The following is a 12,384-nucleotide window of genomic DNA, read 5'->3' on the forward strand; positions in this document are numbered from 1 at the left end:
ATATCATCGATGTTCTAGGAGGAGAAAAGCCTCCATGTTTTGCGAGAATCTAACACCCAAAGATATTCTGGTCTCTGTCTCATCTCTGAAGTTTTCAGGACAGAAGGAGAATTGACTCAAACTCAAACTTTAAAGTAAAGAGAAACTTGCCGTTTGGCCTGTTGCGAGCCAAGTTGTTATTCAAACTGCACTTTAGGCAAAAAAAGAAAAAAAAAACCCAAATTGCTGCTCAAGTACTGGAAAACAGCAGAAACGACGAATGTAGGGAATTCCTGGGCTATAGAGGCATCTTAGAATCTCACCCTGTAACGAGTCAATTAAATTAAAACAACAGCAACCACCCAGACTCAGAAACAGAAAGACTCAGATTCTGCCTAATTTCTCTGAAAGTTGAAAATCTTCCTACAGTGAACTTCCACAAGAATAAATCAGAGCACCGTGAACGCTGACTAAATGTAGTCCATTGTCTGGATCATAAATACTAGGAAATAATAATTTGATGGGATTTTACACACACACACACACACACACACACACACACACACACACACACACACTTTAAATAGAAGACGAGAATAGATCTTATCATTATAGATAGATATATTTCACTCTCACCACATAAATACAAAACATCCAAATATCCAAAACATTCAGAACAGAGTTAGTAGCCAGGATTTAGGGAACACCTACCCGCATGTGAATCATTATTTCATTATTTTCCCCCACTAATTGTCTAAAACAAAGCAAAAAAAAATCTCGACGTAAATAATTTACAATAAAATTACTATTTTCAAAAAATTTGTTCTGGGCGGTTCTTCAAATGGACTCTAATACATTCTAGACAACAAGAGATATCTCACGGTTTTTCCTGTTGGCCGTTTTGGTTAAAGAAATAGATGGCATAGACTGAGGCACACAGTTTGTATCTGCTTAGAAGGATTACCGGCCCCTACCTCCGCCTGAGACTAAGTTCTAACTACCACCTGACCCTTCAAAAACAGATTGCAGGTGGATGGGAGCCGTAAACTGGAAGGAAAATCTTTCCTTTTTCTTATATCTACTATTACAACTTCTTTCTTCTTTTTCTTCATCATCATAGTCTTTGTCATCAAAAGGAAAAGATAATTCTTCCGATTGAGATGAATTCTGGAGGACCAGGGAGAAGTAGCAGGATTGTCCAACTTTCTCAATTGGTTTAAGTAACTGGAACCATGTTTTCCTAGAATTTAAAGCTACGAGTACTTCGTGAAACAAGGGCAAGGGGGAAAAAAGGGGGGGGATTATATTTTATTTTACTTTTTAATGGAAATGGAAAGGATCATAGTTTGCGGTGCTAAATGGAATGGCTATTGCCCGCTCTATTTACGAACCAACGATAACTCCCTAAAAAGTGCCCCCTCTCTGACTAACATTTGATTTTGCTGAGACTTCTGAGGCGTCCTTTCAACAGATACTCCTCAGTGAGGCCCTAGATTATTTCTACCGGAAGACTTGGGGTGAGGTAGGGAAGCTGATTGAGAATTTCTTAGAAAATAAATCGTTGGCTTTGCTCATTCCGGTCAAATTTCTTTTCAAACTCACAGCCTCGTTTATTCTACTCTGCCTAGAAAATTACGTTTTGGAACATTTTTAAAAGGTTTTTTACCTTCCAGACTCAAATTTATCATTTTTTAAAAAAAATAATTAAGTTGCATCTAGTCTTGGAATACAGTTAGGATTCATTTTTAATTGCTTAGCAATAGTCCATTCTTATTATTTTCCCTATCATTAGTATCACTATCGTCATCGTCATTATTATTAGTATTGTGAAAGTGGTCGTTAGAAGATGGTTTTCGGCATCTCTTGCCTATTTTATCCACAGATTCCCTAAGGTGGAGAGGAGTGGAGGGTGGGGGTTGGAAAGCGATTGATTCTTCCTTGTTCTATGGGAAACTTGGGCAGGGTCCCTGGCTTTCTAGAGCAACCTATAAGGCCTAGTGACCGCCGAGCGTTCTGAAATTCACTTCCTGTATGGCTCACTCAGACGGTGGGAGTTTCCTATTCCTTCTTTCGGAAGGAGTATACCAACTCTGGACTCTAGGAAACCCTGTATATCTTCCACCCTAGGCGGGCGGCTGCGGGGTCAGTGGGAGGCTGCATGCTCAGCCTTCTTCTCCCCACTATTCCTACCAACAGTACTGTTCCTTTGGATTTGGATGCCTCCTTTCCCTCAGGTTAGAGGTGGAGGGGTGGGGAAAGGGAGTAGGATGTTTCCCAGATCTTTGGATCTTTCCTGCATTCAGATGGAAGTTGGGGGGTGGAAGGATAGAAAGCAAACGGAAGCAAGGCAGGAAAAAAAAATTAAAATGGTAAAATCAAATTTGTAAGAGAAGGTGAGGCAAGGAGGTAAAGGACGTGTCTGCAGACCGCGTGGGGAGAGGGGAACTGCCCAGGGAGGGTAGCTTGGGTGTGTGATTCCATAAATATAAGCACAATAGATACTATAAATATAAATACATGGAAATACTTAAAATCAGTCCAGTGCTTTTTTCTCCGCCCCGTCTTTATTGTTGGTCCGCGAGTAGGGCTCAAAGGCGGAGGAGCTCAGGTATCTTGCGGAGAGTTCTTGTAAATTCCCGGCCAATGAGCCAGCCATTGTCAGGGGGTTGGAGGAGAGGCGACTGGCAACCGATCCCAGGAGCGATGGTACCGGCAGGCTGAAGAGACCGTGACCGGCGGCCGGGGCAGGATGCAGTCCTGAAGCCGAGGCGGGCCCCGCCGCGCTACTCACGGCCGGGGGGTGCGGAGAGGAGCCGCCCGCCGGGCCGGAGGCCGAGCTGGAGCCGGAGCTCGAACTGCCGCTGCCGCCTAGGGCCGGAATGCTTGGGCCTCTCAGGGCCGAACCCAGAGCTCCCGTGGCGCAAGGCGGCAGGAGGCCCGGCAGGCCGGGCGGGGAGAGCAGGCGGCCTTGCTCTAGGAGCCGGAGCACGCTGCAAGTGGCAGCCGTCTCGGACACTACGGAGCGCAGCTCCGAGTCCTTGCCTTGGTCTTTCTTCTGCTTTGTGCGCCGGTTCTGGAACCACACCTTCACCTGTGGCAGTCGACAGAAAGGGCAGAGGAAGGGAGAGAAACTATTAGAGAACCCTGGGGACGCGACCCACCCTCTGCGAGGACTCAGAAGGTTAGAAACCACCAACTATCCTTCTCCCTCCATCCAAAGGCCGAAGCTAGGGCACTTCGAGACAGGCGGGAACACAAACTCGACCAAGTTCAACCTCATCACAATCTCCAGGCTAAACTTCTGGGTGGGTAAACTTGATTGAAGCCCAACCAGAACCAGATCGTGAAACATTTCAAAATTATAATAACAACAATAACAGGTATTTCATTGACAGGTCCCTCCACCCACCGTGTAGTTCCTTCCATTCTCCCAATTTCTCAGAGACAAGGATTAAGATAATCGGGAAGGATGCCTCCAGTCCACTCCCCACCCCGCCACACACAACCCCCCCTCACCAGTGGCTTCTCACTCTTACTGGGATTTGGGGATGGAGTTAATGAAGGCCTTTAAAAGTATGGCGAGTTAAGGGAGATAGTCTTAAAACTCAAAAGAGAGACAAACAGGGTCAAGGGGTTTCACAATTTCTAGGGAAATTTAGATCCAAGACTTTTTAGAATTGTATTTGGGGAAGACGGTGGAGTCTCTCTCTCTCTCTCTCTCCCACTTCTAGAAAGATGAAATAGTTGCCCCGAATCTTAGGAAGATTTCTTAGTGGATTTTATTTACACACACACACACACACACACACACACACACACACACACACAATGAAGAAATTGGAGTTAGAGATTGGGAAAGCCCCGTCAGGCCGAGATAAGATCTGACATTTAGGGAAACCTAAAGCTCCCTTCAGTGAATCTCCCTTCAGTGAATACAGGAAGACATGATCTACTTACATCTCTATCCAATTTCAGTCAAACCGAGACAAGGAAGGATAAGGATTCCAAATGTTTGTGGTGAATTGGATGAGGAAGTGATGAAGAATTCAATTAACAGAACTTTGAAATTTTCTGTTTCCTTTATACTATCACCCCCATTCCCAATGACTTTTTGAATGGGAAATTGGAAAAGACTGGCAAGGGCTTGTCCCTAAAGCCCAGGGGGCTGTTCACAGTTAAAGGACTTTTCCTATCCTCCAGGCATTTTGCTTTCCTTTAAGATTCTAGGGTAGCAGCAGCTCTGCTTATGGTCCTTGTTTGGCAACTTTTTAGAAGTGTTTTTGGTCTGTTTTGGTTTTGCTTTGTTTCTTTACTTCTGGTGGGGCTGGGAGGTGGGAATAGGGGTGGCATAGGAAGCACCAGAAAACACCTGGTTTTCTCCATTTCCTTTCCTGGAACCAAACCTCAGTTCTTGTTCTTTCATCATTTCCTCATCAGAGGAAATACCGACTAACCCACTTCAGCTTCTGAGCTATTTGGATCTGGTGTGGGGAAGTTCCAGAGAAAAAGAAAACCCTTGAGTATACATTATAAATTACAGGGTAAGCCTGATCACAAAATCCCAGGAAGTCCCCAATTCCTGTTTTCCCTACCAAGATACAGAAGAAACAGTTTTGAGTCTAGAGTCCTTGTCTCTATATGTAATCACACTTTACACATTGAACATATGCACAGAGAAGGTTCCCCAAAACAAAAAGGACCCCAGGTTGGAGTCACCCTCCCAAACACTTTTCTTGCCTGTGCTGAGTCACAACTAACAGTAGCAAAGGAAAAGAAATGCAGAGAATGACTGAAGGAAGATTCCTAGATGAATTAGACCAAGAAATCTTAGATAGAAATCATAAAAATAATCTTTATCCCTCTTCACTGAAACCTGTACTGGAAATGAGGTGAAATGTCAGGGAACTAACATTATTTGACAAGACTTCATTAAGGCTATATCCAAGAGTAAAGTGTGTGTGTGTGTGTGTGTGTGTGTGTGTGTGTGTGTGTGTGTAGGGGGGAAGACCTCTCCCCATAGGAAAATCTCAACAGTTCTGGCTAGCTCCTCTTCTTCCTTTCATAATCACCAACAGGAGACAGAACTCCCCTCCAATAATTCTAGCATAAATATTGAGCATAGCATCCCAAGGAAGAGAGCAACTGAGACTTAGAGATCTAGATATATTTTCCTGGGGGTAGGGTCAAATTGGGATACCCAGACCAAAGTTGAGAATCAGCTCCTTGTAGAATCCAACAGGCTAATAAATTGCTATGTTTGTGTTGGAAGTGGTGGTACAGTTTGGATTTGTCTCTGTTGTACCAAGCAAAGGGGCAAAGGATATAAAATCTGGAGCTTCCCTATATTTAAAGGACCAGACATTTGTGTAGAAAAGAGCTGTCTTCTCTGATGCGATAGCCCACACAAGCCCAGTAGTTTTCTCTTTCCCTGGATGCTCTCTAGGTCTACAACAGGGCCTGAGAGGTGGTTTTGGCCTGAAATGAGATGGCTGAGCATTAGGGGACGGAGAAGGGGGGGGGGGGGAACCGCTGCCTGACCATACAGGGCCACTGGACTGGTACCTGGGTCTCGGAGAGGTTGAGCTGCCTGGCCAGCTCGGTTCGCTCCCGCCCCACAACATACTGGCACCGCTGGAACTCCATCTCTAGCCGATATAGCTGTTCAGCGGTGAATGACGTTCGGGTCCGCTTTGGCCGGTCCAGGTCCAGGCCTTTGGGAAGAATGATCTCTCGGATGGAGCCCTTGGCATCTAGAAAGGGGCCACAAGGGGGAAAAGACCAGTAGTCAGTACTCATTCGAACTACATCTCTTTCCTCTCCCTGACCCTTCTAACCAACTTTTCAAGCCAGGAGCTCCAGGGACTTCGCCGGTGACCCTACCTAGCTTAGCTGAAAGTCTGCAGGGAAGTCAAATATTGGGGTATCTAACTCCACTTAACTGGTTTGTCTGTTCCTGGGACAGGGGTTGAGAGGGGAAGGTAGTTGGGGACAAGAATCGGTTCAGTTTTGTTAGGACAAATCCCTTTGAATGAACAGCCAGGCTAGAGGACAAAATGCAATTTCAACCAGGGGGAAGAGCCCCCTCCTTCAGTTCTGGGCGCCCTAGGGCGAGAAGGAAAGCCGCTTTGCTTCCAGGGGCACAGCCCTCGCCACGGAAGAGGCCTCACTAAATAGGGACAACTGGGAAGAGTAACCCCGTACGGTTTTAGGGTCCTCCGATCCGACAGAATTGGTATTCTGCCCCTTTCACCCACATCCTCATACTCACAACGTACCCAGCACACGCACAAGAGCACAGAAGCCCACTTGCCCCAGCGCTCACACTGCCCATGGTCCAGCCCGGGAGGAACGACTATTTACCAGGCCGTATTCGGGGTTCGTTTCCTCTTAGTCTCGGGGTTTCTGCCTGGGGACAGAGGATACCCCAAGAGGAATAGTCCGGGCTTCCGGATCCCCGAGAGCAGTTTCCCCAAAATATGAGTCAGAAGACATGGGGGCAGTGCCTCCCTTGGAGGCGAAGGTGAGCGTCTTCTTTTCGCATCCCTCGCTCGCCGCACCCCCACCCCAATCAGCCCCGCCGGGTCTCCAAGGCTGCCCAAAAACAGGCCCCTTAACCAGCCAGAACCAACTTCCCGCTTCTCTATTCAAACAGCAGTTTGGCTTTTCTTTCTTTCTTTTTTTCTGTATCCCTCAAACCTCTGATGCCTGGAAGGCAGGAGCTGATGTCCGTTTGCATTTCTGCCTCCCTCCAACCCATTTTTTTTTCAGAAGCGATTGCCATAGGAGCTCAGGGTCGGCGGCCTCCTCCACCACCTTCTCTCCGGCTGCATCATGCAGTGCTTCAGCTTTCCCCGAAGATCCTCTCCGCCCCCACCCCGCCTCCCTTCCCCACCCTCGGGTCGGGGACTGGGCGAGGCCCCAGCACACCAACTTGCTGAAGGCTCGGAAAGGAGACGAATGGCCTGGCTCAAGAGGCCGGAGGCTAGACTCGGAGCAAGGCAGAGGGTGGGGCCCCAAGGCCAGCAACTTTCTCCCGAAGTCCGAGCCGATCCACAACCTCAGAGGTCCCCACCCCCAACAGCCACGCTCCCACATACACACATACGCACACACCAACACCCACACCCCACGGCCAAGCGGGCAAGATGCGAACAGAAGGCATCAGCTAAAGATCAACAGTCCGGGGAGAAGGGGACCGAAAGCTCCGATAAAGGGTCGGGGAGGACGACCCTATCCTCCCGAATCGTCTCTCTAAAGATACTCAAACCCCAAACGCTTTCTCCTTTCTGATCCCCTACCTCGAACCAGGATCCTTCTGCAATAGTCCGGGTCGGCAGAATTAGATTTATTCTTATTACAATCTTCCGAAGCGGCAGACGGGGAAAAAGTGCCCGGAGGTTCCTTCAGAAAAGAAGCGGAGATATTCCCTTCGCCCCCCTTGCTCTCTTTCCCCTCCTTATGTCCATTCTTCGAGACCCGGTTAGTCTCAGCGTCCGAGTGGCATCTAACGTCCATTTTGTCTGGTTTCCCAAACATGTAAAAGGCAAAAAAAAAAAAAAAGGGGGGGGGGTGGTGGGATAAGAATACCCCACTGCACACACGCACCCACAAAATACACCCCACAGACACTCGAGAGGAGAGGAGAAGAAGGGGGGAAAAAAACCACCACCGGCGAAACGAAATTGGCGATGGCACAAGCCTCTGGTGGTCAGCACAGTGGGGTCTGCAATACACTCCTGGAGATGCAGGTTGTCGTGTTGTGGTTCCCAGCGGAGTTGCGATTCAGCCTCATCAGTCCCAGCCTTCTAATAGGACTGTCCAGCTTCCCCCAGCCCAGCGATCAGATAGCGAACAGTGCAACTCTGAAATGATTTCTTGCCTGCCTTATTACTGAGACATAGAGATGTTGGACACCCAGAGGGACGCACACTCGCTGTTTCAATTGATTACGGGTAATTTCACAGCCTCCACGTTTCGGTTACCTCATGAATACACTAAATTGTTTGGATAATATATCAGATCGTAATGGATGGTTTCTGTGCTTGTCCCCAATCAAGTAGAGTTTAGCCAGTGAATAAACTGAAATGATTGGTCTTGCTTTCAGGAAACACACAATCAAAGACCCAGACTTCCAGAAAAACTTTTGACAAGATTCATCCTGAATTGTAAGCACCATTAGCAGCCATTATTAACTTCCAGTTTGCCTTTGACCCTCCAGATTATAAACTGACTAAAGGGGCTTTCTCTAGACATGCCAGATACATCTGAATAAAGCTACTTAAAAAAAAAAAAAAAGACAACTAAGACACCCCCTCCCCCCATACAACCTTCAGCAGGAGGAAGAACTCCCTCTTGGGAGAAAATGAAATCATAAAAAGAGAAAGTTTTGCTTAAGAGGATTTCCCTCCCACAGTAAGAACTGAACTCTTTAACACACCTCCATGCTGACAGCCATCTTAAACTTCCATCTCTTCTCTCCTTTTTAATGCCAGTGGATTAAAAAAATATATATTTTTGCATCCCCAACAGTCCTGAGACTGCCCATTGAGACACTAGCTTTCTTTTCAGATATGAAAGAGAGAGAGAGAGAGAGAGAGAGAGAGAGAGAGAGAGAGAGAGAGAGAGAGAGAGAGAGAGAGAGAGAGACCGTGAAAATCTAAACTGCATGATCGCCTTAAAAAAAAAAAAAAAGTTTTCCCCTAGCTATTTCATTGTCTCTGCTACAATATCTTTGAGAAAAGCAACAGCCAGTAATCCAATAAGACCATTGATTAGGCTACAATGATTCAATTCAAGCACATGGCCTTGTGCAAAGAGCATGCTCCAGCCCTTCTTGTCACCTTGCCGGGGCAGAAGCCCTCTTCATGCTGCTCTCCTTATTCATTCCTTTATGGGAAATGTAGAGCGAAAGGAGTGAAAGATGGCAATTATCTAATTGGACTATTAACAAACAATCCTCTGAGTGCGGCAGTCTGGCCGTGGTTCTCGGGCGGGGGGGAAGGGTCCCTGTTCCCCTGCCCTCATTCACAAAGAGTTTAGGGGCCGTGGAGGAAAGGGGGAAAGGGAAAGGAGGTGGGGTGGGGGGAGAGAATAGGTGGGAGGTTTTGCTGAGAATTTTTCCACACAATTCCAAGAATGGGAGTGGGTGGGCGGGGAGGGGGATGAGGGGGCGGACTGGGACTGAGGAGGAGGGGAAAGTGTGTGTGGTGAGTGCGTGTTGGAGATTGAAGGAGGAGATCCGTGCTCTTACCAGCCCTGAAATGTGTTCTGACTATGCTAGAAAGGAGCTGCTCGCTCTAGTTATATTATTACGCCCTGCCCCACCCCCACTCCCTCCGCTACTTTCCCTACTCCTCCCTCTTCCCAGCCCTCCTCCCGTCTGGTAACCGACGGCCCTCTTCACTTGAGGTCGACAATAGTCTTCAGAACTGCCTCCCAGACTGGACCACCAATTTTAAAGGGGGACGAGATGGGGGTGGAGGCGTTGAAATCGAAGTGTAGAACACTGAATTTGGTCTCGTTATCACCCTTTTCCCCCCTGTTCCCTCCCTCTCCCTCTCCTTCCCATCTTCACTCCTTTCTCGGATCCTTGGGAAAATCGACCAGTTTTTGCAGCACGGAACCCAATAGCTTTCTGAGCTCGGTTTTACGCCCAGGGATATCCGGCGATTTGGCATTTCTTAACTTGGAGAATAAAATTGCAGAGTGGGGGATGGGAGGGAGAGACGACAAGGCGGGAACAGGACAAGGAGATTTGAGAAGCTCTGCTACTTGGCCAAGTGGATTTATGCCTCCCCGAAGAATACCTAGCATTTCATATCCATGCGACTCATCAGCTCCGTTACGCCTTAAACGCATCCTTTGACTAAAATGAGTTGTGAAGTTACTTCAATTCACGACTTAGGAGGGAATGGGGGAGGGGGTTGCATGGCAGTGGCAGTGAGGTATGTGTGCATACAAGTTCCTCTAGACCACCCTATTCATAGGAATACTCAGACCTGAAAATCGGTTTCTTCCAATTTCCACAACAACCTAAGCACGAATCTCGAACAGCACCCTCAGTTTTCTTAACTGGATGAAGGACTGAACGGATTGAGAAATGAATTGAGGGGAACAGTCAGAAAAACAAATGCGTGAATTAAAGCATTATTTTAATACATTGTTACTACCACCACTCTTCTTTTGACATGCTTTCTTCCCCCCACATAGAGGGGAGAGAGAGACCCGACAAATTCGAAACAAAACAAACAACAAAAAAAGCAAACCCTTTTCTAGCACAGAGATCTCAAGCTGGCCCAGGCCCACCTCCTCAGTCTAAACCCAGCTTTCAGAAGCATTTTTCCACTGGCCCTGTTATCCATTTAATATAGTTTGATATAGATATAGATAAATAGACATATCCATTTGATACAGAATAAGCGTCTGCTTATTCGAATTGTGTATCTTGAAATTCGGAGATCATCTAGATTCTGTCCCTAGTCTCCAGACCTCTACAAAAGTTCAGAGTGCTGGGCAGGGCCCGATTTGAGACATTATTATCCTTCCCCCCCTTCCCCCATCCCATGCTGCCCTTTTAATTCAGGAAATCTTTAAGCTCGAGAAAAAACTTGTCTAGTGTGATCCTCATTTTCCACAGTAATGACTAGCCTAGTATCTATTGTGAGAGTCTCCAATTTATACTGGTCCCTGGTCCTTCAGGTAATGTGAAAGGGATGACTGGTGGAAACAGATCTGTATGCGGTTTTCTTTCTCTCCTGTTCTCCCTCACATTCCTACTCACTGAACTGGTTCCTAAGTGATCTTGACCCGAAATAGTACAGCCTCAATTTCCACAATTCCCAGTCTGGGTTCTGGGTCCTGGGTTCATCACAGAGGCTAATTTCTAAAGTCCCCTTTGCATTTGGAAACTGCCTCCTGGTGGCAGGCAAGGGTGCTGAATCTAGAGACCCCAGAGAGGGAGAGGTGAGGGAAAGGGGGAAGAGAGAGAGAGAGAGAGAGAGAGAGAGAGAGAGAGAGAGAGAGAGAGAGAGAGAGAGAGAGAAAGAGAGAAGAGGAGAGGAGAGGAGAGGAGAGGAGAGGAGAGGAGAGGAGAGGAGAGGAGAGGAGAGGAGAGGAGAGGAGAGGAGAGGAGGGGGAAGAAGAGAGAGAGAGAGAGAGAGAGAGAGAGAGAGAGAGAGAGAGAGAGAGAGAGAGAGAGAGAAGAGAAGAGAAGAAGAGAAGAGAAGAGAGAGGAGAGGAGAGGAGAGGAGAGGAGAGGAGAGGAGAGGAGAGGAGAGGAGAGGAGAGGAGAGGAGAGGAGAGAGAGAGAGAGAGAGAGAGAGAGAGAGAGAGAGAGAGAGAATAAGCCATTTGTCAACCTCACAATAGAGATTCTCACCAAGCTACTGAGAATTTCAGACTCTGCAAGGCCATTATTTAGCTCTTCTGATCCTGGAAAGCCCTGGTACCCAGAGATGGGGCAATGGAGGATGCCATTATCAACCTGCCACCAAATCTTTAATAGCCTTCGGAGAACCCCCAATCCTAAAAGACTGAACAAAATTTAAAAGAATAATGGGATAAATTTTCCCTTCCTAGCCAAATTACGTAAGATGTGCATTCACTCAGACAGGCAACCAGACTGGAGTGGATGTGTTGGTTTCAAGGCAATTCTTATACTCCCTTCAGGGACTGATACAAGAGAAAAGAGAATGAGACAACTCCTAGACCAAAAAACTAGTCTAGTTTCTAGACTAGAAAAACCTAATAGGTTTTTCCAAATGATGATTTGAAGTTGGAGTGGCCTTCCTTCTCCCTTCCAGATTTGATTATTTGGAGTAACTAATGCCAGCAACAATAATATACAATTTTATTTTGCTTTACAGTTACTTCACGATTTACTATCCCATTTTCTGTTCTTGAAAATTTTGTAAGGTAAGTAATGCAAGTATTACCATTCCCTTTTTACAGATGAGAAAACAGGTTCAGAGAGTTTAAATGATTTCTCATCATACTCCTTGCAAGTTTGACCTGCATTCCAAAATCTAACCTGGGCTCTTTTAAATGAGCTTTCCTCTTCTCTTTCCAGGTACTAAGTTTCCATCTTACTTTCCTGCCACCAAATCCAAACCATGTAGCTGTCCACAAAGTGCCTTTATCTGTGTGCTGGGGACAGCTCATACTAGCTGTCAGAATTGATTGCCAAATTTTTAACATGTTCATTTACATTTTAGAAATGGGCAAGTACAAATCAAGGCTTGACTTTTTTTTTTTTTGGGGGGGGGGGTGTGTTTATTGTCTAGACTTAAGAAAGTGAAGAAGAAAATGTTAATGCAGATTAAACCTAAAGGTGTGTCTAAAGTACCTTCCTTCTTTCCCAGATTGTCAATTCTGCTATACTCCCTTCCCCTTTTAATGTGTTATCTT

General features: G+C 46.6%; 1 protein-coding gene across 1 annotated transcript; it reads right to left on the reverse strand.

Moving 5' to 3' along the window:
• Positions 1–582: 582 nt before the first annotated feature.
• Positions 583–8,477, reverse strand: VAX1 (ventral anterior homeobox 1). Its single transcript, XM_051981512.1, has 3 exons — positions 7,278–8,477; positions 5,542–5,729; positions 583–3,070 (listed from the first exon to the last, which is right to left on the reverse strand). The coding sequence occupies exons 1-3, from the start codon at positions 7,513–7,515 to the stop codon at positions 2,513–2,515; spliced, it is 984 nt and encodes a 327-aa protein (XP_051837472.1). The 5' UTR covers positions 7,516–8,477; the 3' UTR covers positions 583–2,512.
• Positions 8,478–12,384: the final 3,907 nt, after the last annotated feature.

Source organism: Antechinus flavipes, chromosome 2 (assembly GCF_016432865.1).
Source record: "Antechinus flavipes isolate AdamAnt ecotype Samford, QLD, Australia chromosome 2, AdamAnt_v2, whole genome shotgun sequence".
Taxonomy (NCBI): domain Eukaryota; kingdom Metazoa; phylum Chordata; class Mammalia; order Dasyuromorphia; family Dasyuridae; genus Antechinus; species Antechinus flavipes.

What these genes read in the sequence shown, in the direction of transcription:
- VAX1 (XM_051981512.1), bottom strand. Translation starts at nt 7,515, where the DNA reads ATGTTTGGGAAACCAGACAAAATGGACGTTAGATGCCACTCGGACGCT. An exon ending in CAGAAGGATCCTGGTTCGAG is followed by an intron (nt 5,730 to 7,277) that starts GTAGGGGATCAG and finishes GCCCCTTTCTAG; the next exon opens with ATGCCAAGGGCTCCATCCGA. An exon ending in TCAACCTCTCCGAGACCCAG is followed by an intron (nt 3,071 to 5,541) that starts GTACCAGTCCAG and finishes CGACTGCCACAG; the next exon opens with GTGAAGGTGTGGTTCCAGAA.